General features: G+C 33.2%; 2 protein-coding genes and 1 long non-coding RNA gene across 12 annotated transcripts in view; 2 read left to right on the top strand and 1 right to left on the bottom strand.

Annotated features, from left to right (window-relative positions):
* Positions 1 to 23,630, bottom strand: part of LOC116777823 (insulin-like growth factor 2 mRNA-binding protein 1) — a 31,043-nt gene extending 7,413 nt beyond the window's left edge. The window contains exons 1-3 of one of the 7 annotated variants that reach the window (XM_061526599.1): positions 7,555 to 7,676; positions 6,247 to 6,474; positions 139 to 306 (exon numbers count right to left, since the gene is read on the bottom strand). In XM_061526599.1, the coding sequence (XP_061382583.1) occupies positions 139 to 306; positions 6,247 to 6,341 (263 nt within the window). In that variant the 5' untranslated portion in view covers positions 6,342 to 6,474; positions 7,555 to 7,676. Of the gene's footprint in view, positions 1 to 138; positions 307 to 1,950; positions 2,208 to 6,246; positions 6,818 to 7,554; positions 7,677 to 23,434 lie in introns of those variants that run through there. The other 6 variants (XM_061526603.1, XM_061526600.1, XM_061526601.1 and 3 more) reach the window with 6 other exon arrangements.
* On the top strand, positions 253 to 1,858 carry LOC133320025 (uncharacterized). The gene is made up of 2 exons (XR_009753492.1): positions 253 to 695; positions 1,714 to 1,858. It is a non-coding gene; the product is annotated as an uncharacterized LOC133320025 (long non-coding RNA).
* LOC116777766 (zinc finger protein ZFP2-like) overlaps positions 7,307 to 27,745 on the top strand; it is an 81,734-nt gene continuing 61,295 nt past the window's right edge. Inside the window, exons 1-5 of one of the 4 annotated variants that reach the window (XM_061526595.1) lie at positions 7,307 to 7,480; positions 7,574 to 7,783; positions 8,554 to 8,755; positions 9,150 to 9,510; positions 21,626 to 21,836. The gene's annotated coding sequence lies outside the window, so the exon portion shown is untranslated. Of the gene's footprint in view, positions 7,481 to 7,573; positions 7,784 to 8,419; positions 8,756 to 9,149; positions 9,511 to 21,625; positions 21,837 to 27,745 lie in introns of those variants that run through there. The other 3 variants (XM_061526598.1, XM_061526596.1, XM_061526597.1) reach the window with 3 other exon arrangements.

The following is a 27,745-nucleotide window of genomic DNA, read 5'->3' as shown; positions in this document are numbered from 1 at the left end:
GGAAATATTGGATAATACAAAAAATTCTATGAAAAGAAATCAAAACATGCAGTAAGAAAGTGAAAGGAAGAAGAAGAAAAATCTGCATTCAAAAAAAGAGCGAGGAGTCACCAACATCCCAATTAACGAGATACTCACTGCTGCGCCTGCTCCGGGGTCTCGAATGTAATGTACACCGCTTGGGTGTTGGCATCGCGTGAGTTGATTTTGTCGCATTGTTGCACGTTGCCATACTGTGATAGTAGTGGCTCGATGGTGTCGAAGCGAGCGTGCATTGATAGCCCACTGATGAGAATCCTTGACCGGCTGTGAGATCGATATAACCGAATTCACTAATTGTAATAACAAAATCTTTTATACCAAGAATTATAATTTATAAAATATTAAATTTATAATCTTGTTACGATATTAGATTAAAACAAAAATATAAACAAAAACGGTATTTCACTATATTCTATGACAGTAGTAATAACAGCGGTTAGCGACCCTCAATACAAAATGGCGGAGCGGAGATGACATCATCCGGCGCATACTAATCCGACCCCCTCCCGCTCCTTATGCGCTCTACACCATTCACAAATAAATAGAAGTAGTTCTATTGCATTCTCTCATCCATCTTATGACCCCTTATAGTACATTTACCTAGTAAAACCACTACGTTCATGGGCAAATATCGGCATGTTTATAAACACTATGTAAGTAATTCATAATTAACATTGTCATATTCGATATATCCTTTCGTATTTCTATTTAATTTTGTAAAAAAAATAGAATTGTATGAAGTTTATGGTAGGTTAGTTTCTATAGAAAGAATAAATTAGGTTCTACAGTACGCTATTTGTAATATTATATTTAAAAACTTATCGTATTCTTGGCATTTTCCCCTCGCATGTTATAATACTATGCGATATTGCAATGTTTTTTTACTCTTAATATGACTCTATAAAAAAATTGCTATACATAATTTACAAAGAAAAAGTATCTTCACATGTTGAAATAAAATAAAATATAGATTTTATACCTTGGTTATTATCATATTATATTCGGTTATTTCAAACCAAAATATCTGCTCTTTACTTACAGAAAATATTAACAAATAAAATAGATATTTTGAGGAAGCTGTTTTTTGCACAGCGTAAATTTAATGCCGTCATTTAAGTATTTTCCTACATGTCTAAAGGATAAAATCTTTTTCAAATATGTATTTATGTAATTCAATAGTTCTCTGGAAGGATAAAATTGTCATATTGTATGATGTACCTCACTGTGCCTCTAGTTTTTGATAAAAAAGTATTTTTACATTAAAATAATAAATAAGTGAATTGAATAATTAGCTATACCAAAAACTAAATAATTTTAAACATTTCCCATAACCATATATTAATTAACCATTTTCTCATGAAATGTTATTATATAATTTTTGTTGTTATATGTGTTCTTGGCTAGTATTTATTATAATGATTTTCTTTAGTTCGCAGATTTTTCTTGTGATTTTTTCTCATCTAAAATATATGGGAAAACAATGTTTTATGGAAACAACGGCATGTCAATAAAAATACTTGTACTTGAATAATATGATATATATATTTGAGTAGGATTGAAAGTGAATGGGACGGTTTGATTAAGTAGATCAAGAGCATTATTATTCAATTGTTGATCTTTGCTCAGATAACGGAGTTCTGTTTTATCAGCAAGCCGCTTGGCGTTTTGCAGAATGACTCATGCGAATCCGGTCGCGCCGCCGCCGGCGCCGCCATTTTACTTTACGCACCACGTGCTCAAGAGCAATTCATTTTTTAAACAATTGTAATATTAACAATTTATAAATGGACAGCAATAAAGATTAATAGGAAGTGGTTGTGTACGTTTCAATAGTGACCCTTAGACTTTGTGACTACCGCTAATACCAATCCCCGCTAGGACAATCTTAGGCGCCTCGCGTAAGCATACCTGCGGTATTTCGCCATAGTGTCCATATGTAGACTGCGTTTCTGACGCGGTTGACAAGATTCGGTTGCACGAACGTTGCAATATTAATGTTATTTTGAATAAAGGCGAACTAAGTTAATAAATAATTATAGGTAACAATAAGAAACAAATATTATAAGGCACTAACGGTATGTAAATAAAAAATATATTCAAGCCCCACTTAGGGAGTCAGTACGAAATCGCACTGTATCGCCAGCGCGAGCGTCGCCGAATGACTGAGCGCGCGCGGTGCGATGCGACGGACGTACGAGGTGCGGGCGCGGGCCTCGGTCACAACGGACGTGCAATGCAAAACGACCACTCCTGTAGCCACCCGCCACCCGCACACCTCACCCTCCATCTACCTGTGATCAAAACTAACAATCCATTCACCCCACTCAGTCGTAATTTCTCTACACTCGACTTGCTTTACAAAATATAAATAAGTACTAGTCCTTTTCAAAATTCATAAAATTTTATGTGCACTATAAACATCTATTAACTCAATACTAAAGTGCAATTTACTAAGCCATTCTATTATTAGTCGGACCAAATATAACGCCCATATCACCACAATATTGAACTCAATAACATAGTATTGTGTGTGTGTATACATATTACCTATCTAATACAATAAACGATTTATGTTACAAATTTCAATAAATATTTCGTTAAGTTAATAAATACATACTTTCAGAAAATCAAATTCCTAAGGCATCCATCGTTACTGCTATGATTAATGACCGAAAAAAAATGGCGATAATTCTTCTTCATTAGCATATCTTTTTCGTAGATTAAAAACTGAGTCGTAATGACTATAAAGGGTCGCTGAAGAAAACAAAGAGCTTGCAGGACCACCTGCCCGCGTAGGTAACCTCATAACAACATACAAGTCGAGTACAGGTGTGCTGCTTTACAACTAATCTATATAGTTTATAAATGCAGCTTTTGCAGAAATTGTGAGTACTGAGGGGTAAAAAAACAAATAAGATAGTTCAGAAAACGACATATGAATGTGAAACATGCTTCCAAAAACAGTTTCTACACTACAAATAACATTGTAATATTATTTCGTGTCGTTTGTTCCTCCCAATATATAAAAATCTTTTTTTACAGTAATATTTACTTATTTAAATTAAAATCTTAGTAACTAGAAATAGAGAGATTTTTTTCCAATGTTGCACTGTTAAAAATCATACGAGCTGAATGTTTTAAAATAATAATAATAACTTCAGACAAATAACTAAGGGAGGTGTGTTGAGATCGCATTTTTTCGGTGAAGATAGTGATATTTATGAAAATTCATTAGTTATGCTGCTGATGGTTATAAAAAACCAAGTGCAATCTGGCGGATTGCGAGCGCACGTGCGCTGCCACCACCACCTGCCGGTAGGCAGGTGTATAAGCTTCTGTCGCTTCACGCATATGCATTTAATGATATAAATATAAATTCCACGTATACCTCTCCACCCCTTTCTCATATGACATATTTATTTGATTACCTCCAAAAACCATATTCATTGTTATTATAAATACAGGACAATTAAGATTCTTCCTTCACGAGACTAGTAGAGCATTAGAATTCTTTCAACTGTCAACGGTGGACTTGGATATTGACGCCTACGCCAGCGATTAGGGCCAAATCCTGTCTTTCAAAAACAAGTAGAAACTATGATTTTGTGGTGTAACACAAGCGCATAATTTTATATTATTGTAAAATATGGCTTAAAATTTGTTATAAATATTTTGCCGTTGATTAAGAAACTTTATTTTCAAAATTCCTGATCAAAAAATATATTTTCCTGTATTTATCATTATAATAATTACTATTTTAATTCGTACTATTATTATTTAGGGATATTCCATTTTAAAATGGCTATTTGAATGTAAATCCTTATATATTATCAATATTTGCTAATTCCTTGTTTTATATTCAATAATATTAATATTAGCAACGACCTCGACTGAGTTATGAACCATTTTAAAACCTTTTATGGAGACAACACCACGTTTTTTTTTTTTATCCGACCGAAACCGATTTTCCTTAAACCGAACGATGGAGCTTCGGTTATAGTATCGGCATATTTCATATTGATAAAAGCATATAATGTACATACGTTCAAATAGTTAAATGGTTTTAAATAACATGAAAAAAATATATATAGATATATATATGTAAACATTTAAGTTTATAGACAATTATTAAGACACTGGTTTAAGACAAGATAAGTCGAATTACACACACACACACATATACATATATATATATATATTTAAATTGTAAGCCAAAAAATATTGGAAATAATATTTTATGCTATTAAATACTTTAATTTTAACATGTTTCCGTAACGAATTACTCGTTATTTAGCTTCTTAAAGACATTTATTAAGAGCACGCAAACTCTATATACTCATTAAATATTTAAATGTTTGTGGCAGCCAATTTTTGGCTGTAACCCAAGTTTCGATCAGTCAGTAATTAGTCATTACTGTAAAATAATCGATAGTTTTTTATAACCAGAAAATCATAATTATCAAAGAATTGTTTATTTGGAATTATTTATTTTTTTACTAAACTATATAAATAGTTTATAAACTTATTACTTTAGACGAAAAAAAAAACAAGCAGTGTTCTTTAGACGAAATAAAAATGCACACAACCACAAATGGAAGTAGGAGAATATATGTACTAAAAAAGTTATTTATATTTGTTATAACTACATGCAAACAAGTAGTCAAAGCGAATGGATAGGATTGCACCTGATAATTACCATATAGATAACGACAGCGTTATTTACGAAATTATACAACTTTACGTATTTCATATTGTTAGTTTTGGTTATATTTTCGCATTTCTGAAGTTGCGAACTTAAGTAATTAAATACAAAATGGCGATAGAAATGACCTATATATAATATAATGTTTATAATGATTGATGCCCACGCAGTTATGTAAGTTTTAATTAATTATAAGGCCATGTTATGTTAGTTGAACTCCTTTACCAACTTTTGCATTTCATAAAAGTGTCCAAGAACAAATATTTAAAAAAGGCGGGAAGTATTACTGTAGTATGATAATAGCAAGATTGTAATATTACTTTTGGGGGTTTGAAATAAAATAAATTGTATTGTAAGCAGTGAATAACTAAGTATAGTGAGCAATATTGTGTATATGTAACATAAAATGATTTTTTTATGAAGTTAAATTTACAGTTTTATTTAATAAACCTAGTAATTGTGATGGAGGGAAGGGGACGATAATTTGTAAGGTTGTCATATATAACTACATATGTCTTAAAATTCTGTCACATGAATTCTAATAAAGTGATCATATCAAAAATTTCTTCAACGAGGAGAAATATATAAATTAAACACCTCAATGTTATAAGATTAAAAAATTCATGAATTAAAATTTACAAAATACCCTACAACTCAAAATACTGTGCAATTGTTAGCGTTATCTTATGTAAATGTAATGTGCAATAAATTTTATTTATAAAATTACTCAATTTTTTAACCTTATTAACATTAGACCAGCGAGGGATAGAGGGAGGGAAGGGGGCGAGGGGGGAAGAGGGGGGAGGGACAGAGAGGATACATTCTGACAGTGGCCTATGACATTTCTTATGATAGAATTATGATATGATTATTATTTAAATTATAGCTTAACGTTTTAATCAATAATAAGAAAGCCTTTCACCGGTTTACAAATTTTATTAGTGGTTATATGTTAGAAGTACCTACGTAAAGAAAATTACGCGAGGAATGTCTCGGTTAAGTTGTATGCAGAGAAAAAGAACCGGATTACAGGTATTATTTAATAATAATGCATGAAGTGTGAGCACATTCGATACTGGTAATAAACGTCAATGAAACAGTTTTGTTTATGGCTTTATTTCGAATAATAAAATTATAAAACCCATAATGTGGCTTGGATTGATCTGAATTTTGTAAATCTTACTACTCGTTTAAGATGTTACAATCAAGTCAGTATACAAAGTAATACAAGATTGTTTGGAATATCCAAAACTAAAGCTCCTAATCCGTAGGTGTTTATGTAGTTTGCGTATCATAATCAAGTGATTTCAGCTAAATAATAATTAGAACTTAGATATTGATTGATATACGAGTAACTTCCACCTCGTGTTCATTTAGTGACGAAATTAAACCAAACATCAATTTGGTAAAAAATATAAACGAGTTAAATATAATTATAAATCAAAATAAAATTAATATTATAAGTAAATATTGTAAAATCAAGTAAATTCTTGATAACCAACCTTTGATCTTGATGATCTTCTTGTTCAAAAATTTGATCATGATCTTCCTGTGACAAGTTAAGGTCCCCAAATTGTTGTTCCAGAGAATTAGACATTTTGCACTGGGTTATGTATAAAACAATCCACTAAAACAATCACTATAAATTGTGTAGGAATTTAAGTATAACAATTCAGAAAAACACTTCCAACCCGAAGTATATTTTAACGTATAACCTGCAAATCGCGACACTGGAAACAAATAACTTTGACACGGCAAAAGATTGATTGAAAGGTGGTAAGTTTACGCTTTGGCAGTGATGTTAATGTTTAATATGATGGCGGTAAGATGTGGACGGCGGTCAGCGAAGTACGGCAGCCTGTGCGCACACGTGCTTGCTGTTAAAGGCGCGGTGTTTATTTTCGTATTACATAATAGGTCGAAAGCGAGTGAGGCACTGGTCGGAACGGTGCTGGCAAGAGGTGCAGTGGTCGCGCGGAGTGCGGCGGTTAGGTCCGGGCGCAAGGGCACGTGTGCGCTGTGCGTACTGTTCGCAGGCTATCGAGATCGGTACTCGACTGACTGATGTGACGTGCGTGACTGAACCGCGCGAGCTACGAGCGACACCGACGCGACTCCGTTCTCCTTGCATCCATTTTGTATATTTTGTTGAGAATGCGCGCGCTGGGCGTGGCTGAATCGGGGCCCGCGGGGAGCGCGCCGTTGTAGTGAGGTGCTAGTATCGATTCGACTTTGGTATTTTTAATATTAAAACATTTTAAGTTTACAACGTTATTCAGAATAAAAAAAAAATATTACTATTATTCGATTCATACGTAAATGCAAAACGTGAGACCTAAATAATATAAAAAAAACGAGAATATTAGCTGAATTAACAATTTCGTAACAAAGGAAGCCTGGTTAAGATAACAATTATTAGAATACGTTAAAATTTAACTTGAATATGAACCAATATTTTTTGTCGATATCATAAAGTCGATCATGCTATTCACTAACGATAAAGTTCGTGAAGTATATTCGTTAGTGGGTCCGTGTGGCAGCGCCCCGCGCAGTCTTTTCCACGGCACCCGTCCGGGGCCCGCGGAGGGCGGTCGCCCGATACCGCCTACTTCGTCCGGTACAGGCGTCACCCGCTTCGTATCCCGCTATATCTTAGAACTACAACAACACGGGACAGCCGCTGCTCAAGGAGAAAACGCCCTTCCAACGGTCCTGATCATACTAAAATCACTGGAGGTGAGGAGGTCTTATAAGAAAGCAAAGGAAAACCACAATTCAATCACTTTTAACCTATCAATATAAAACAAAACCTTTAATATATCTGTTAAGAAAACACGCAAGCTTTAATGGCGCACAGAGCGTACCATTCGAGCGCAGCGAACGAGAGCAGCGGAGTGAGTGTGGCCGCGACTCGCGAGCGCGCGCGCTTGCTCGGCACGGAACTCTGCGCTGCGTCACAATGCCATTCATAAACGCACCGCGCGCGCCGCCCGCCGTCACTAACTCACTACAGATCTACTATAAAATCAAGACGACAACGTAATGTTCACATTCATTTGTCTAATGACCATTTATCATTCATAATTATTGCAATCATCTTTTAGAATTCACTAGTAAAGGATAGCGAGATTTATTATTATACAAACAATTTTTTTAGAGAACGAGTAATCCTAAATGTGACTTAAGTTAGTAAATTACGTATGGTATATATTTAATAGAAGAATTTGCAAATACTATACATATTTTAGTGGTATTGTATATTTTTAACGATATAACATTATTTGTAGCGACAACGTGTATAAAACAAATGTTATTTTAAAAACGGTACTTAGAAGAACGAAGTTGCTGCCTCGTTCTAAAAAAAAAACGGGTTTATGGACTAGAATGAGCAGGGAGAGCTGACCTTGCAATCCTTGAAATCTTATAAGCGTTAGATGACATCCGCTCCCAAAGAGAACCCCTTGACAAGTATTATGAATTAATTGCCGATCTGGTTTTATGAAATAGTTTTTTTTATACCATTCTTTTACTAAGAAGGGTTAGAGAGTTATTGAAGTAGAGGCCAAGATTTTTCACAACGATAAAAGCCCGAATGGCTAACTCGTTTAAGGGATTAAAAATACTTATTAATATAAATGAATCGTAACGACTGAATTCGTATACTTGAGATGTTTATAGGCATGAATGAAGTCAGTTTAACGGTTTTGCCGTTAGTTCGGAAGTTTGCTTTTTAAATTATGACATATTAAGTATAGAGTACTAAGGTCAGAGCATCTCCACTGCGAAGCACGTGTCATGTGTCCTTACAGAGGCTGTTGAGGGGCGGAGTGCAGGCGGGTTGAATTTGTCATTGCAATAGTACCAGGCGTCCAATGGGCGAGGCACCCCACCCGCTTGCAGCGCGCCGCCGCGACGCCGACATCCCGACCTACTCCGCCTTTCAAATCATCGCACAGATATACACAAACAAATGATGATATTATCAACAGTCAAAACAATCGCACAAACAACGTACTGACAAACTTTTTATATTATTATTGAAATAGTTAATATGATACTAAGGTTTACTGTGCAACCAACCAGTCTAGCTTATAAGGACTTAGTCTAGCTTAGTTTTTTTGTAATCTAGAAATGGATTTTTTATATACGTTAAATTCGTTTATTTATTTACTACTTTTGTTAAGTTTTTGTTTTAAACTGTTTCAATTACGTATTAACGTACCTACCTTTCAAACTATCTAGTACTAGTACGGAGTACCTGTTACAATTTATATATTTTTTTTTTAATTTACACGAGAACAGTCAAGTAGGAAATTGTATAATGAATAAAGTTATAAGTCATAACAACTTCACATCTGTTTGACTTTTGCTAGCCACAATTTTAAAAAGGAAATGGTGTTTACAGCTAACTCTACACGACATCGAATCGAGTACGGAAACCAGAGAGCGTGACTAGCCCCTGCAGCTTCCGGATACGTTCAGAGCCCGCGCTCCGCAGTAGGCAGTTGGCATCGGGCAATCGTTGCGAACGAGTCATCGGCTGGAGTGAGGGGGCGATGAGGGGGGGGGGGAGAGAGATGTAGCTGGTGTCAATGAACGCCCGGAGGAAATGGATGTCTAGACCATAGATACTTACTTCAATTAATTTGAAGAGAACGTAGTATGTGTGTGCCTCGAGAGCACTATAACGAAAAATAACATGTAACAGGTCACGGCCCAGTTTGCGGAGCTACGAATCAAAACAACTCGTTCGTACCAATTCTAAGGTAGAAACAAAAACTATATATTTTTAATTTTGCTTATACTAAAGGACGTTATACTTAAAATTTGTACTAGAAATTAATAAATTATGTCAGCATTGAATGTGACGGTGATAGTGTAATCATTTTTTTTTTAAATAGTTTTATCAAATAGCTGGCGACGTCTCGGCGGTTTGCCGGTTTGTTTCGACATCCGAGATCGTTCACGATGACGATGAAACTTTTATTATGTTAAGGAAGGGGGGGAGGGGGGCTTCATTATCGAAGTAATTCATGTCCTAAAACAATCTATATCAAATTGCGTTTCTAGCAATTAGGTACACTGCTATTACAGGAGTATACACTGTTGAACGTTACCGTAGGTCAATAAAATCATATTACAAAGTTTAATCGTAAATATTCTACGCTGTTTTTTCTGTACATATATACGAAAATATTCGCATTTCTGTAGAATACTATCTGGCCCAGGACTTCAAGATTGGGTACAGAGAGAAAGGAATAATAAATTATTGCTTAAAAAAATAATAGGTAATCAATTGTTATAACTATTGTTATATCTCATGAGTCATGCAGAATAAAATTGTTAAGCCTTATTTACGAAGTAAGTATATTAAATTTCGGGGAAAAGCATACCCCAAACACATTTCAGTAACTTTCCATCCAGCCATACGTCCATACAAACAAACTTTCTCGTTTATAATATTTAATATTAATATAGGATATGTGCATTCTGCTATCGGACTAATTTCGTTTCAAGCTTTCGTATGAATACGAAACTAAAGTTCAACCGTCTATGCTTTTAAACGTTTTGCTATTACGTGTAGCGTGATTACAGTAAAACTTTTCGTTTTGTGTCGTTTCAACAAATATATTAATTTTAAAACAGAATAATAATTGTAAAAGTTGGCTACTTCCGGGAAAAATGATTATTAAAATATATATACCTCCTACATATATGTACGTATATATCAATACATCAAGTCAGAATTGTTTTCCTCGTGGCCCTTACGTTAACCGTTGTCGTTATATTATTGATACTTCACCGTTTTTATAATGCTCATGGCGTTATGTCTGAGCGCATAAAAGTTAAACATGAAGATTGTATTGCGATAGTTAGTATATTAGCCGAGATATCGAGTATCGTCTTCAAAGAATAGACATGTTTTGGTTACCACAGGTACCGTTTACCGATAAGTATTATGATGGTTTTGGTTTCGGTTAAATTCAGTCCATTATCGTTATATCATCCAACAGAAGTACATGCATTCGCTCCCCCCTTCCCCCACCCCCTAAAGTGTTCCTGTGCTGTTCATTCTGCTGCCTTGAAACTTTGGCGAGATGTTTTGAATACGCCCGCTTTGGTTTCTGAATTAACTTTCACCATTTCACAATAGATGGGCCGAGGGTCTTTTCATTAAATAGATTTGTTGTATGTCGAATTGAATTGATGAACACTTGAATGGAGTCAAAACTCGGGGTTGTTCCTTTTTGAAACAGTATAGACCCTAACAAAAACAATCTCATTCAGGTATTCACGTCACTCGATAGTATCTTTTAGATTTTTCATGTAATATTCAGCTTAATAATATCTAAATATAACTAACACTATTTAATTAAAATCACACAAAAAAGATATTTTATTATTACTGACTTCATATGGGCTTAAATGAAAGAAAAAAGACCTGAATGACTTGCATTGATGCTACGAAATACTACGCACGGCTGTGCAACAGGTAATCTAGTGACTAGTTTCGAAGACCCCAAAGAAACGAAGCGACCTATTTATAAGAAATCAATTATAAAATAACCACATATAAATCGTCCGCGTGCCCACCGGTTACTATAGGGTCGCGGTGCCAGCATTATGCACCAGTGATAATTGTAGTTTATAATGAAGGGTCGAAGTAACCGGTGAGATGTAATGCTCTCGGAGAAAGTACAAACCCATACAGACTAAAGCGTGCTACAATATGTGAGGGGCGAGACGCGTGCTCGCTTACGGCGCGTGTTCACTGACTTACCATCGCTTTCGTTTTCATCATTATAAACATCAAACACTGAATTTACAACAAAGTCTTGATTTGATAAATTTCAAATAACTGATTGACCACTGTCGGTGTTTCGAAATATACGTACTTTACTTTAGTGCCAAATAAAAACCAAGATGTTTCGTACAAATAACAAAATATAAAATTGTAATTTTACAAATATCTTCAACAAAATACAAAAAAAAAGTGAAAAGGGAACTCAAATCTGGAAATATTTTCGTTTAACGTGTCTATTTTCATCAAAACACCTAAACTTGGAAATCAGAGCTATCAAAATAGGCCCATCAATCATGAAAATTTGCGAACAATCGGGAACTTCCTTTTTACGAAGTCTCTAACAAAATATAAGCTATCAATCTCTATCTTCTATTTAAATATATTTAAGAATCTATTTATTTTAAATAATGATCCACTTAAGGCTTTACCGATGATTTTAATTAACTATTCATTGATTGAAATTTTTCCGCAATGTGTGTGGCTTTCACTTCAAATTTGATTTCAATTTATTACTCCCGAATCATAATACGAGTATATGTGATCTCATGCAGTTTCCATGTAGCAGGTGGCATTATGTCAATGGATCATTATTTCTCATTCTTATTATGGAGCGTTTAAAGCTGCTGTATTCCAAGAATCTATTCTACACAGGGAGCATATTCAAATGTAACATTTAAATTTAAAATTGATATAATAATGAAAATACAAATTTCTCTTATTTGTGTCTTATAAGATATAAAAGCAATAACGTTTTGCAAAACACATATCCTGCTTCAAATGATAAAATTTATCATTCCAGCTTTTTGATTTAAAGAAATTCAATAACCGCTTCTTCGGAAACATTTTAAAATGCAAAAGATTACGAATGCTTTTCCATTTCACGCGTGCATAAAATAAAAAGACAAAAAGGTTGCATACATTTCGCGATAGAAATTTTCCTCTTACACCGTCCTACCAATATTATCTAAAAATTCTTTTCTTTTAGGCAAGACAATATTTTGATAGACCGGAAATAATGTGTGGTAAACATTTGAACTATGATATTGATAACCCTGATTACATAAATTAAATTTGTTAAATAATTAAATTAAAACATGCTCAATAAATGTCGATGTTTTAATCTTTCATCTGGGGCTACACATTTCTATAAATTAGATTTGTAAGAAAATTTCATTATAGTTATTGCAACCCTCCGTGGGAGCTTTATTACATTCTTTGTTCTTCTGGAGAAGCATTATGAGTCTTTGCACTATGGGTTGTCATAATCAAAAATATTGTTTGACATTCCAATTGAATCATCCATCCCAATTTTTCGAAGGTTTGGTACTAGCATCAAGTTAGTTACCGAACATTTACACAAAAACTGAATTAACCATGCTTGATACTCGTCCAGACCATTATTTTATTCCAAATTTTGTGCATTTTCGTCAAATGTGGATTACATTAAATTTAAATAATTTTCTAACTACTAAATTTTTTTAACTATTTTTATTCGATACAAAATGGTTCTATTAGTCCCAGTAAAGTAAAGTGCCCTTAAACTATTGAATTAATGGTTATGTATTATAACCTTTTTCTATTTTGATGGGTTAACAGATTTGAATTAATTTTATCTCATTCCTCATTACTATTAGCAAAAACATTGTCTTTCTTTCGAAAACTTGTATAATAATTTATTCTAAATGTTGCTACGTTGCTTAGGCTTATATTAAGGGGTGAAAAAAAAGACTAACCCCTTAAGATGTTATCAAATATTTAATCTTCCAGTCACAAGATTCTCACATGCATTTGCGTTTTTGCAGAAGGCACCTGACGTCAAACATCGTTACACGCCTAACAAACATTGTCTAGACAAAATTATCATAACACAACCATGTATATCGACATCTAGCTATATAGATACGTGAATAGATTTCCTTCCATTGTGCTTTCATATCTCACTGAACTCAACTCGTAATATGAATACATTTAAGAAACAGTATTACTCAAAATCATGCGCAGTTACAGAGCGTACACGGGATTGAATTTTAACACACTATTCTTTCAATATTCTCCAGCAAATATATGATGTCCATGAGGCACATAAAAAAAAATCTGTATACAAACCATTAATAAGCTGTACGAACACACTAACAGCATGACATGTTTTCTGTACACCTAAATACGTACCTTATTAATTACAATTATTTATTAAAATCAATTGGCGTTGAAGGGATAACACACCATCATCGAAAGAGATTATTACCTAATTCAGACGTTTTATACCCAACATAGGAAAGACAGCACCATAGTCTATTGTATAAATGTAAAATTGGTATCATCATTTTGTATAAAGGCATTATTCAACTACAATGCTCTTATAAAATTTCAATATTAACAACGATGTCAACGAACTCCATAAAGTGCAACAGTTGCAAAGGCTCTTTAGAATACGCCTGCATTTGCGCCATACAGTACCTAATCCATAGTGGAACGGTAGTTCAATATTCAATAATTATTTTAACAATAGGTTTATAATAAATTTTTAACGCTCAACGGTTGTACGAGATTAATAGAATTGACAATTGCGTTTTACAAATGTCATTGTTTACAATAATGTGTTGATCATAGTTGAAGCGATTGTATTAATACAATTGGTAGTCAAATTGCATATACTTGTATAATCTTTGACACTGATATGTAACAGTGTACATTATTCAAGTAAGCAACAATAAATTTACAATTCATGCATCAAGGACATTCCTACAGAATATACTAGCAAACATTACTTTGTTTATCGCCTGTGACTCGTAAATATTTGGATCGAACTGCCTGAAATAATGGAAGCTTATTTTTTTTAATATTTATTATTCCATTAAGTTCAAAAATATAAAACTAAGTAAACACATTTGTGATAATCGGGTACATATTATTTTTTTTATGATCTCGACAAAGAAATCTTTGACCTTAGTGAGTGAGGTGTTGGTACAAAAAGCTTTTGTGATTATTGAAATAAACAAATAATTATCTACAAGGAAACGCATTCCTTTAAATTTAAAAACACTATTACAAATAAACAAATCTACAAAATTGTTGTATGGCTGGCTTTTCAGTTTTCACCCTTTAGAAACGATTCATCTGTATATTTCTAGACAACTAGACCAAACTACGTTTGTAAAATTTTAAGTCAGTGAGTACACCACTATTAGCTTATTCAAAAGTTGAGAAATATGCAGTAAATACAACGCATGAACGGGTTTTCACCATTATGTTGAAAACATACTTATTGGAAAACAATTAAGATATGTAAGAATATTAAGTTAAAAAGATCTCAATATTAAAGAAAATAAGCAAATTTTCTAATGAAAAATTTCGTAGAAACAATAACATCGCGTATTCATCACACTAGGTGTGTGCATATGATTTACAGCACAACTATATATTTATAGAGAATCTGAAAAAAGAAATAAGAAAAGAATCTTAGAAATATTAAACAAACTATAATAATAATTTGAGAATGTTTCGTTATTTACAGTAAATGATGAACTCTAAATATAGCTCACATAATTAATTAAGTTAAGGGATTAGATAAATATTGGAATTTATCGTTGAAAATCCGAATAAACTGTTATACAATCCAGTTCCTCAAGCGGAGAGAAATTGAATTTGAATTTTACTTTCAGTCCACGTTCGAAATATTTATTCTAATAAAGTTTATTAATCGTCGATTATTATTAAACATTAAAACATTTTTCTAAGATTCAATGGAATTCGTTATTTAATATTGAAATCTGAACATGTTAGTAGTATATATAAGAAAAACATTAACGTGACATATTCAAATATTTTGGAAATCATTTGCTAATTACAAAAGAATGATTTTCTGTAGAGCAGGGCTAACTGATTGGAGAAATCTATGTATGCACATTCCTAAAATAACACACTAAACAAACTACACTATTCAACGGTTATTTTTTTTTACAATAAGCTTCTAATCAAATAACAAACAAATTAATGACACCAATTCATAACACCCACACGGCTGATTGATCTCATTAGGAAGCTTTCAAGTAACATTCAGACAATTTTGCAGACCTGTACTTTTCTCATCAAGTGCAATTGATTATATATATTTTTTAAACGCAAAATTTCAATAATTTATAAAAAAATATTAGTCTTCTATTTCGCAATCCGAACTGATCTTGGTTTTCTTATTTAGATTGTTCTGAAGGAAATTAGTTTACGAAATTTTATTATAAATACCGCTCAAATATAACTAACTTTCTTCACACACCAACAGCGGCGATTATTATTATTACTATTTTAGAACTTTAGCAACTTTTGTTTTTTGATTCTTATCCTTTGTAGGTAAGTAATAAGAGACAATGAAAGCTTCGCCATATTTTAAAGCTCAATATCTAACTGACAACGAGGAGAACACTCTATATCATTTGTCCTTTCAACACAATACTATTCCCATTACTTGCCTTTTTATTATTCATAAAGGCAAGGTAGGGTTCACAAAAGTTAGTAACTGTTGGTCAACAGTTATTATTACAACAATTATATCCCACTGCTATCGTTTGTTATCTGATGTTTCGATTTCCATTCAACGCAACAAAAAACCTGGATTCAATTCAAGCAATCTGTGCCTATATCTTATGTTTAGAAAGTATCAAGAATGTTTGTGATACAACGCCAGGTGAACAAACAGTCGCTCTGCTCAACTGAGATAATAATAAACTGGACTTTACTTTGTAAGAAATCCGATTGATTCTTACTTGTCGCCTTTCAGAGCTCTACTATTGTTCACTTTGGGAACCGCATGTTGTAGGTATTTGATGTTGTTCTATACGGTTTTGACGATTCTATTGTAAACCATACAGTTGTTGTCATGTCACCTTGATGACGTCCTCTTTGATTTTTGCAGCCGCTAATTCTACCCATCAAATCTCACATGTAACCGGAAAGCTTGCTTGTGAACTCAAAGTGGTCAATGTGTTCATATGTGAATAAATAATGTTGAACAAATCAAAATAGTACATTTAAGAAATAATAAAAGGAAACAAAATCGAATTTTAATATAATTTAATTATAAAATTAACTAAGAAAAAAAACTTTCTTGAAAATAATAGATTTTAGATACCTTCCGATTTTTGTCCCAAAGTTCACCGAATGGAGATGAAAAATAACCTATGTATAAGTACCCTACAGAGAATGGGGTGTTCATTCATTGAGTGTTTATAGACGCAGCGTAGTTATCAAGTTATTGTCCTTGTAGCAACAAAAATAAGAATAAATTTTGAATAACCCGCCTTACCCCACAAAGCGGTGGTGCGGTATCGTACAAAACAAATCGCAAACCGATCAGGTAGACCCGCCGTTTGAACAAGGTATGAACAACGTGGAACAAAGTCAAAATAGAATGTTTAAAAGGGAACCCCGCAACAAAAGTGCTTGATTATTGCTTATTATTATTGTTTTCTTTGTTACAAAACTTAAGTTAACGACATTCAATTTTAATACATATTATTATTATTATATCTTTAGTCTGAATTTCACTACATTTTGTATTATCTTAAATGAGTGTCACCTTTTGTCACCGGGGCTTGTGGCAGAGATAAAGAGTCAAGAGATTAAAACCTTTTATATTTATGACAATAAATTAACTTCTCATTCACTTTTAGTAGATTACGTTATCACAACTTTAATGTGGTCGATTTGATTATTGTTCTTTCTTTTACAATAATTGAGGAAAAAAACGGGAATTAATAAAAAATCTACGTATAGCCAAAACCCTAGGCGAAAATTCACCAGCTAGCTAGGGCGTTAAGGTCGATCCTAAAATTAATTCAAGGAAGATCGGCCCAAGACGCACAATATCATAATAATTTTGACCGGGCAAAACAATCTTTCACTTTGGATAGAGTTGACCCTCAGGTATCACATGGTGAACCATTAACTGGAAAGTACCAGGAGCCCATTGAAATCCGGACAACTCTTAGCATTCCAAATATAAAACAATCGACTTGAAAAGTTGACGATGAAAGAGGAATTGAAGTCGCAAGTAAATACTTTCCAAAATACTGCCTAATAAGCAATATCCACCTCAAAATCGTTTCTCTCGCAAAAACAAAGACAATTCTTTCAAGATTAAAATGAGGAGGAAAAAATTGCAATTAACAAAAAATCAACGTATAGCCAAATGCCTAGGCGACAATCACCTTAGTCATCAACTAGCTAGGGCTAGGGCTAGCTAGGACGTTAAGGTTAAATCAAGGAATATAATTTTGACCGGCAAAACAGGAAGTAGATTTTGATAAAAACCCTTTTGAGTATTCGAAAAGCATTTTTAAGAAAGCGAAAAGCTTCTCTTGACAAAGGAACAAATTTACGAGACCATTTTAAAAGCACATATGAAGTACCAAAAAGTTTCAGAGTATATAGAGATCCGGACGGACAAAAACCTGAATTTACTCACGTCGACTTCCACAGCATTCCACAAACGATAGAGGAAATAAGTTATCAGATTAAGAGAAAAACGTCTAAATCTGCATCAGGACCCGATGGTACCCCATATATAGTCTTTAAAATGTTCATCGGTTCGTAAACATCTTAAAAAAGTATAGGTAAAATCTGGTCAAGGAAGAAAGATGCTAGTAAAAGCAAGAGGCTAATTACAGTTTGTTCGATAGACTTAGAGAATGCGTTCGGGTCGATACAACATGAATTAATGCTATTATATGCTAAAATGGTATAACTATCCAACACTAGTTAGTGATATTAATAGTGTCATATTATTCAAAATTAAAGTTTTCTATAATAACTAAAGAAGCGTTTCAAAAATTTTGAGTTACAATGTGGGATTCTTTCAAGGTTGTTGTTTGTCTCCAATAATACTTAATATTGTTATTAATATTTTAGTAAATAAGCTAATAAGCAACGAGAAAAAATGGGGGTATCGGTTCAAGTTCAACAATAAATACACAGAATCCATTTTTAGCCTTCGCTGACGATCTCGCAATACTGACGCGTAAACCCAAACACTGTCAGGTATTATTGGATGAAGTGGATAAATTCTGCGACTAGTTGGATGGATTGAGGATAAAAAAAAGTAAAAGTCACTGTCTGTGTCTCGGTAGGCGAAATACAAAATATACCACATACGATCTACGGTTACGAAAATGCTCCTTTTAAATTTCTCGGTCGTAAGATAGATAATATAGATCGTACCCCATCCTTAGAAGGAATAGAAGATAGAATAGAAAGTTTTTTGGACGATCTCAACAAGATCGATAACCAACTAATAAGTATCGTCAAAAAAGCTTAGATCTAAGATAATTACATAATATCACGTTTGAATTGGCCTTTCCTCATCTATGATATGATTTTAATAAAACCTTTTTGTCAAAGTTAGATGCAAGCGTCAAAAGTTTTGAAGTTGTGGCTCTGGTGCGCACTTCCGGCATATTCGTCAGCTTTATTCAGGGATCGCTATAGTTTTGGGATGAGTCTAAAAAGGCCATCGGAGCTCAATAAATACCTGACAGTTTCCAAGAGATATATCCTGAGGAAATCCCATTTTGACGTGGTAACATCGCTCCCAAAAGAGAAAAATGCCCCAGAGTTAAGTCAAGACTTCATTTCCATAAGCAGTATATGATAGGAGCACAAAGTAACAAAGGAGGGTTAGGATCAAGTAAGAAGGCCAAAGATACGGATATTCTCGTATTGAAGTCTTTTATTCGGCAAGACGAGAATGATAAATATAAGATCCATGCAATGAGTTTAGAAATGCAGAACGAATGGTAGAGATTTTTGCATCCCATTAGCACTAAAATGGCGCACCTTAATTCATGATTGGTCGCCAGCATTGCTAAAATTGTATCTCAATACGTTCCAGACGACTCTCCCATATCAGAGTAATTTAGTAAGATGGGGTAAAGGTACCGAAAAAACTTGCATCTGCGCGTCGGCAGTTGGAACTGCTAAGCATTTGCTGGTGGGATGTAGAGTACTACTAGATAGCGGTCAATATTAGCGTTTTACAAATCATACGTGAAGCGGTTAGTCTTTCGGCAGCCAGAGCGCAAAAAGAAACAAGCAATAAATATGTTTTGTGAGAGAAGGCACTAGGGCTACAAAATCAAACATGCCTTGCTAAGAAATGTAATTTTTTCTTTATATATGTATATATATATATATATATTTATTTATTTATTTATTTATAACTCCATCAATGTTGTCCTCCTACATCTAGTGCGGGAACCTTAACTTTAAAGATTCAAATAGGTTTACTCAATTTACCTTCCAAAAGTTACTACAAATTGATTATTTCCCAGGCAAAAACTATTTACCATAGCATATATTTTACGATAACAGTGAAAATTATAATTTTGATTTCGGTGGAAATTTATTGCTCCAAAACTGTTGGTATTTTTAAATAGTTCTTTTTATTATTATGTCGCTATTCAAGTTCAACTTCTTTAATTCAAGTATATATTCTTAATTTGCTCATCAACAATATCCTGTCAAATCTTATGTGTACTCGTATGGGTATGCATTTGTTGGTGTATGTAGTTTTTGGTATTTTATAAAATTATATGAGGTATTAAACAGAGAACCCTTTTATCGAAGTTACATGCAAGCTTCAAAGGTGTTGAAGTTGTAGCTCGGGCTCGCGTTATCGGCTGATTCGTCGAACGCAATAATTTTGGCATGAATCTAAAAATGCCATCGGAGCTCAAGTTTCCAAGAGACACATCCTGGGGAAATCCCAAGGTGAAGTCGTTACATCACTTCCAAATGACAAATATGTCCCAAAGCTACAGTCAAGACTTCAATTCCATATACAGTTTATGATAGGAGCACAAACAAAGTAGGTTGGATTGTATTTGTCGCCAGCACTGCAAAAATTTAATCGCAATGTATTCCAAATGATAGGGTTTTAGAAATCATACGTGAGGCGGTTATTGTTTCGGTAGCAACAGCGAAAAAAGTAACCACAAACCAGCGATCAAGTTTTGTGAGAGAAGGCACTAGGGCTACAAAATCAAACGTCAAGCCTTACTCTATCATTAAAGCGGCTTCGGATTGGACTGTAATGATGGATACGTATGAGAAGCAATGTAAAATCCCAGAGGATATTTGTGCCTCGACGTCCAGACCGGACATATTTTTTTGTTCGCGAATTTTAAAGTGCACTGTGATAATAGAGCTTACGGTTCCTTAGAAAACAACATCCCCCAAAGACCAAACCATCAAGGCCAACGAGCTCACTAACGAACTCACTAGAAATAGGTTCGTTTTGGATTTGTACGCGGTAGAAGTAGGAGCGAGAGGTATAACGGCTAAATCTCTTTACAACTTACTACCCCGGTTTCGCACAGGCTCTTTACAAAAAATATAAAATAGAATAATTAATTTTGAGAATTATTAAACTTATGATAACTTTCAAATGGTACGCCCGATTTAAATGTTTTAAAAAGTAATTTACAGATGCTGATGTAGGCTTGAATACGAAGTAGTTTATTTTGACAAGACTTAATACCCTATTTATGTAAATAGCTTTCCAATAAACGCTTTAGGAATACCAATTTTTAAAGGTTGTAAAATGAATATAGTTTGTTATCCTTAAGGTATAGATATATACCACCGGGGACTTTTCTGTAGACCTATATAAGATACACAATTCCACTATATATTACTTTGTGATATATCAAAGACTTTAGGCAGCGTTTTCGTTACAAGCTCTCAGACGGGTCAAGTTTTCCCGACATCTTCAACAAATATCGTTAATATACACACAAGTAAATGCAAAACCTTAAATTATATACCAAAACCTTCCTCGAGAATCACGCTATCGAGTGGTGATAACTGTTTGATAATCGGTGAAGTAGTTTTTCCGTTTATCGCGAACAGACAGACGCGGCGAGGGACTTTGTTTTATAATATGTATTGATATATATTTTATATTAACATATACTCGAAATATATTTCTCTACTCTTGTATAATGTTTAAATAATTTAAGTGAGGAAATTGAAACAGGTTTCTTTAAAATACGTATACAAAAAGATTTAAAACGAAATCATTTCAGATTCGACAGCTTTTGACGCTTTGACATCTTCTTATGAAAACGTCGACGAGCTAGCTGTTTCCTCGTTTTCCTTACCCGCTTGTTGAGTTACCAAGAAGAGGAATCCTTATTAAGCAGATTGAAAAGTTCCAAAATAAGTTGTACTTCAAATGATGAGTGCGGTTATATGAAAACAATCCAACATACAACCATGAACCAGACAACATAAAAGGTAACATTTATTATTTCTTACATATATTTCTTTCATACTGTTAGCAATTTTACTATTGTCCTGTCTGTTTATTAAATATGTTAACAACACCGCTTTTAACTATATTTTGCGCATGGATACCAAAACATTACTACGATTTTTGTCTGTTTGTTTGTTTCGGCTGGTCTGACGGACTGTCCCTGACATAAAGGCTGGCTAAGTACTTTAGGAATTTTTATATTTTATATTCTTACCATTAAAAAATATAAATTTGATGAGCAGACGATACCGCGGGCACAGCTTATCTTAAGTATTTTTTTTATATATCTCAGTTTAAAATTACTGATGTAATCAAAAATACTGTGTCTGCGTTTTTTGAAATATGATAGAACACTATACCTTAAATGTCGAGTTAAATTATTATTATTTTTGATAACTTTATAATTATATAATATTTTTTTCTATTATATTACTACTGCTGTTGTGGCCATACAACGAATTGAAATATGTAAATACAAAAAAATACTTTATGTTAGAATTTAGAAGCAATATTTGATAATAAATAGATCAAAAATAATGTCTTGATGGGGTACCCAGAGAGGCTATTCCATATTTATTTTTAAAAGCACGTTATCTTTAAAATTCTTATTTTTAATTGAGAAAGAAAAATTCGCCCACTTTCAGATACCTGGCCTAAATTAAAATTCACAAGTTCGGTGGAAAAAGATAGCATATATAGTGAAGTAGTTACAATCTTTTTACGTACGGACGAACGAAGAGGTGGCTCAATGTGTAATTAAAATTCATGAGTAAAGCTTTGCCTTTACTATTCATCAAAAGCTCATTAATAAATTTTGGAGGAGATTATTGTACTTCGAAAAAAAAAAGGGATTAATAATTAACCCTAATTGATTAAATAGTATCGATTGCAAATACGATAGAAGGTAAAAGAAATTTACTGTATCATATTAATTTTTTAAAGATGAAATATTTATAAGATTTTTTTTTTAAACAACTCTCGAGAATTCATTCGTCGAGATAATTTAGCATCGTACAAATACCATGCTTATACATATTTATTTAGCAATTACTACATACAACAATCTAGACTAGGGCATGATAAATATGCACAAAATTGTGATTAAAAATTCGCAAATTAAAAAGTTTAATATTGTCCATAACATAACTTTAATATTTTATTTATGCCATAATTTTATAGAAATATAGGTAGTAAAAACCATATACATATAATTAAGGTTATTGCACATGTTATATATCTTATATATAAACAATCATAACAACCAAAAAAGGTCATAATAACAATGATTTATTCCAGTAGCTTATCTTAACTTCAGTTATCTTGGTTAGTCATTTATCAAAATGTTTAAGTTAAAAAAAAAACTACAATAAATATTAATTTCACAGTTTGTTGTAATTTGAATAATTACCGTACCGTTTTGTTTTGATACTATGAACGTAAATTTAATGTTAGCGTAGGCGGTGATCAAGAAACTATAGGTCTTTAACACACAAGTTACTAAAAAGTTGCCGGAATTCGCCGAAGCATACGGGGAAAGCGGGATGTTAAATACTAAAAGTAAGGGAAGTGTATTGCATACCTTTCGTCGTAAGTTGGAGAAGCGCCTCCGGAAGCACTCTGAGACAGATCCTCGTCCATTTCGTCAAATAGGTTTTTCTTTTGGGAAACCCTAAATTAATTGAGATCGGCTAGCGATAAAAGAGCACACGCCGTCAAGTGCGGCTGTCAGTGCGCGCAGAAAAAGCGCCGTACACAACGTTCGGTTGAGCGCTCCGTGCGGACTGGTCGTACTCGAGAGACGTAGCCGGCGTCCGTGGCTATGGGTGCGGGCGAGGGACGCGGGCGGACTAAGAATGTAACGTCCCGGCGCCCGCGACCCGCGACCAGGGGCCCGGGGCCCGCACGTCGCCAAGCAACGCTACAGCCGCACGTGGCCGCCCGCGCCTCTGCGTCACACGCACATCGTACCAACTTGTATATATGTATCATGCAACTAAAGTGAAGTTAGTCATTCAAAATTGAGGATATTTCTCCAAAATCCCTCATCAGAAGACGACCCTACAATTTTTATTAAACTTTTTCCATAATAGTTTTATCCTAGAAAATTTTATAGGTCTGAACTCTGAATTTTAGATTAAAGGTGGAGTTGATAAAAGGAATTTAAAATACAAATCTTCGTTGATTGACGATTTAGATATTTTTTGGGACTTTTAAATATATGTAGGTATATATGTATGTATAGCTTGGATAATTTAGATCTCTCCCACCTATACATATTATTACCAGATCCGTATGTTACAATTTTAGGAAGTCACACATTTAAAACAACTTTGCAATCAACCATTTCTCAAATAAAGATGAAAGTCTAAGGTTTTTATAAATGAAAAGGTTTATGGTTAATTATATTTGATCTTACAAACTAAAGATACGGAGTTTATTTTTATGTTAAAATTATTCTTAGCATAAATGTCAGACGGACAAAATGTTATACTCCTACATGCCCGTGGGTAAAGCTGCGAAGTAGCCATTATATAGTTTGTTATTGTATAAGCAAGTAATGAATATAACAAGGAAAAGAATATAAAAAAAGTTGCCTGAAATGGTATTAATTAAAGTGTTAAACTGACAACTTTGAAGCTCTTCAACAAACACCAATGCTAGAAGAGGTTAGATAAATTACAAAGAAATGACAAAATGTTACATTTTTGTGCCTCGACAATTTTGAAAGCAAAACCATATAATTATGTAGAAAATATAATTGTTATTGTAGAAATTTCAGGCCGTTGCGTAAAATTCGTCTAATAGAAACCCTTAAAACTTCTTCTATTATAAAGTTTTATGTCCAATGATTCCATCATAAAAAATGTTTCAGGCAGAATACCTTTAACCTTAGTTTGAAAAACTCATACATAATGCATTGTTATTACTAAAACCCAGTTTTTATATTATTGGTTCTTTTCAATTAATTTAATTTAAGGCCTTCACTTGTTTTATAACGTTGGTAATATATCTTCAAAAAATTATAAACATTAATTTAAATTTAAAACAATATATAACACGATAAAATTTTAAGAATTTTTTTTAGGTCATAGGTAATGCAGAAGGGAAACGAACAGGCGAGATTGGAAAATAGTAAATCGAATTGAGTTGAAGGTGGAAATAGCTTTGTACTGAATAAACAACTAGGTTATGACTAAACAATAATCTTATCCACTGGTGGCTATTATTATTTTTACCGTAAATTATTAATTATCCACAGATGTTTATTACTTCTTTGTAAAATTTGCTTCATAAAACTATATATCAGCTATATGACATTATATAAACGATTTAATAATCCTGTCCTTTGAATGAAGAAATCCTATTAAAATATAAGGATTAATACTAAAATATATTGTGGTAGGCCCACTGTTGGGATTAATAGTTAATTGAAGTTAAAAATGACAGAATAGACAATTTATTTTCGCTGTGAGTTACTTCAACAGTTGATATTGTTGTTTTAGGGTAACAAGAGCTACTTTTTAATATCAGTCAAAAGCATAAACTAAAAATACAACTCCACGAAGCTTTTTCAATATTATTTCATTCGTAGTTCTAGGAAATATCTGGTATTATTAATAGTTCCTGGGTACCCAATCAATATCAACCCAATTGATATTGTCAACATATCTATTTTTGCTTCCTTAATTATTGTATTCTTTTGATGAAGAGAAACCTTGCGGTGCCTGAAAGAAATTCTGAGAAATGCAATCAGCCTTAGAGCCAGATACAGAAAAGATTGGCTTGCATAAATGTCTCGAGAGACTTTACTTTACGGCTTCCGATATTTATTTAATTTGAAATAGAAAGTTGAGCTTCGATCAAAAATATCAAGACTCTATTGGTCTTAATTTTATTTCTATTTCCTTTTACCTCGATTCTCTTATTCAGTCTGTATTGGTCTATCCATTCATTTTTTCTCTGAATCCCTTTATCTAATACAACTCAAGCCACTAAGATCTGATGCACTATTGTTAGACTTTTAAACTCTCCTCCTCCCCCTTTCCTCCATCAGATTGCATTCCAATTGGCTTCCTACAACCTAACCGACTACGTTTGAACTGATTAAAGTCGCAAAGGATGTAGACGAGAAGGGACGCAAATATTGCATACAACTTTGTAGGAAGCGAAGGAAAGTAGCGAGAAACTAAACTTTATCTGATATAGCTGGAATCAGTAGCCTCCTATGAATAGTTAAAAATAAATACAGTTTACTTTTGTTATTTTTGTAAAAATTAACAATTATTTTTTCCCTATAAATGTGGGTTCTATTTTATCAGTTTTTCATTTTGTTCCGATTGTATGCCAATCAATGTTTGGAATACGCACTTTGAATTATACACAACATATAATAACAAATCCTCCGTCCGGCTATTTTTATATATGCGTTCCTCGAACGGATCGTAAAGGATTTAATCGAGATGAAAGATAACTACGTTATTACGTTGCATTTAGGTTTCATTTGATGTAACCAAGCACTATCCGGATTTGAGAGCTCCGCACATTCAATGACTTTGTGAGAGGTTTAATATTTAATCACATGTTAGATTAGTATTTATTAAATACTACGTACCTACTCCGGCTTCGCAAGGGGCTCTTTGCAAAAAATATTAAATAGAATAATTAATTTTGAGAATTATTAAACTTATTTTATGATAACTTTGAAATGGTACTCCCGATCTAAATGATTTAAAAAGTAATTTACAGATACTGATGTAGGCTTGAAAACAAAGTAGTTTATTTTGACAAGACTTAATACCGTATTTATGTAAATAGCTTTCCAATAAACGCTTTAGGAATGCCAATTTTTAAAGGTTGTAAAATGAATATAGTATGTTATCCTTAAGGTATAGACATATACCACCGGGGACTTTTCTGTAGACCTATATAAGATACACAATTCCACCATATATTACTTTGTTATATATCAAAGACTTTAGGCAGCGTTTTCGTTAAAAGCTCTCAGACGGGTCAAGTTTTCCCGACATCTTCAACAAATATCGTTAATATACACACAAGTAAATGCAAAACCTTAACAAATTATATACCAAAACCTTCCTCGAGAATCACGCTATCGAGTGGTGATAACTGTTTGATAATCGGTGCAGTAGTTTTTCCGTTTATCGCGAACGGACCGACAGACGCGGCGAGGGACTTTGTTTTATAATATGTATTGATTAATTTATTATTATCTATTTTATGCAAAATTTGTTAATGTTTAAGCAATATCAAAAAATGCAGGCTTTCAGTTGGTCTTTTACAAATAAAATATATACTTGATTCTGTTACAAAACCTGCACCGCTAAATTTAATTTTCAAGAAGATGTATTTCATGAATTTCATGTTGGATCAAATCTAAAGAAAACATGACATTTTTTGTAACCATAGAATACATTTTTGTAATTCAACAATTATTAATTCAATTTATTCATATATGTATATTGTAATAGCCAAGAAGTAACTAATAGAAATGATCAGTTGCTAAACGTATTTGAAAGCCCGTGTTCAAAAGCGAATGTGGGGATATGGGCAGAGGAGGTGCATATGTATATAGCTTCGTGGAGGGGATTGTTCACGCACTAATAGTAAATGCCTAGGGGCAACAACTAGGATCAGAATTCAGATCACAGCCCCACCACCCCTCACACCCTTCTATGCCCCATTTACGATCGCAAATGACATTACACAATTATATACTACTTATCCGAGGATACAACACATTATTCCGGTGACAAAATTAAATTAAAAATTAGGAGCTAAGTCAGTCATTATACATTCACGTTTTGAATAAATAATTAATAGGCGAATAATTTAATACAAATACTTTCTTGATTTTGATTCGATAGCCCAC

This window comes from Danaus plexippus, chromosome Z (assembly GCF_018135715.1).
Source record: "Danaus plexippus chromosome Z, MEX_DaPlex, whole genome shotgun sequence".
NCBI classification, from domain to species: Eukaryota; Metazoa; Arthropoda; class Insecta; order Lepidoptera; family Nymphalidae; genus Danaus; species Danaus plexippus.
Note: the sequence above shows the minus strand (reverse complement) of the source record. Positions and strands in the feature narration are given on the sequence as shown.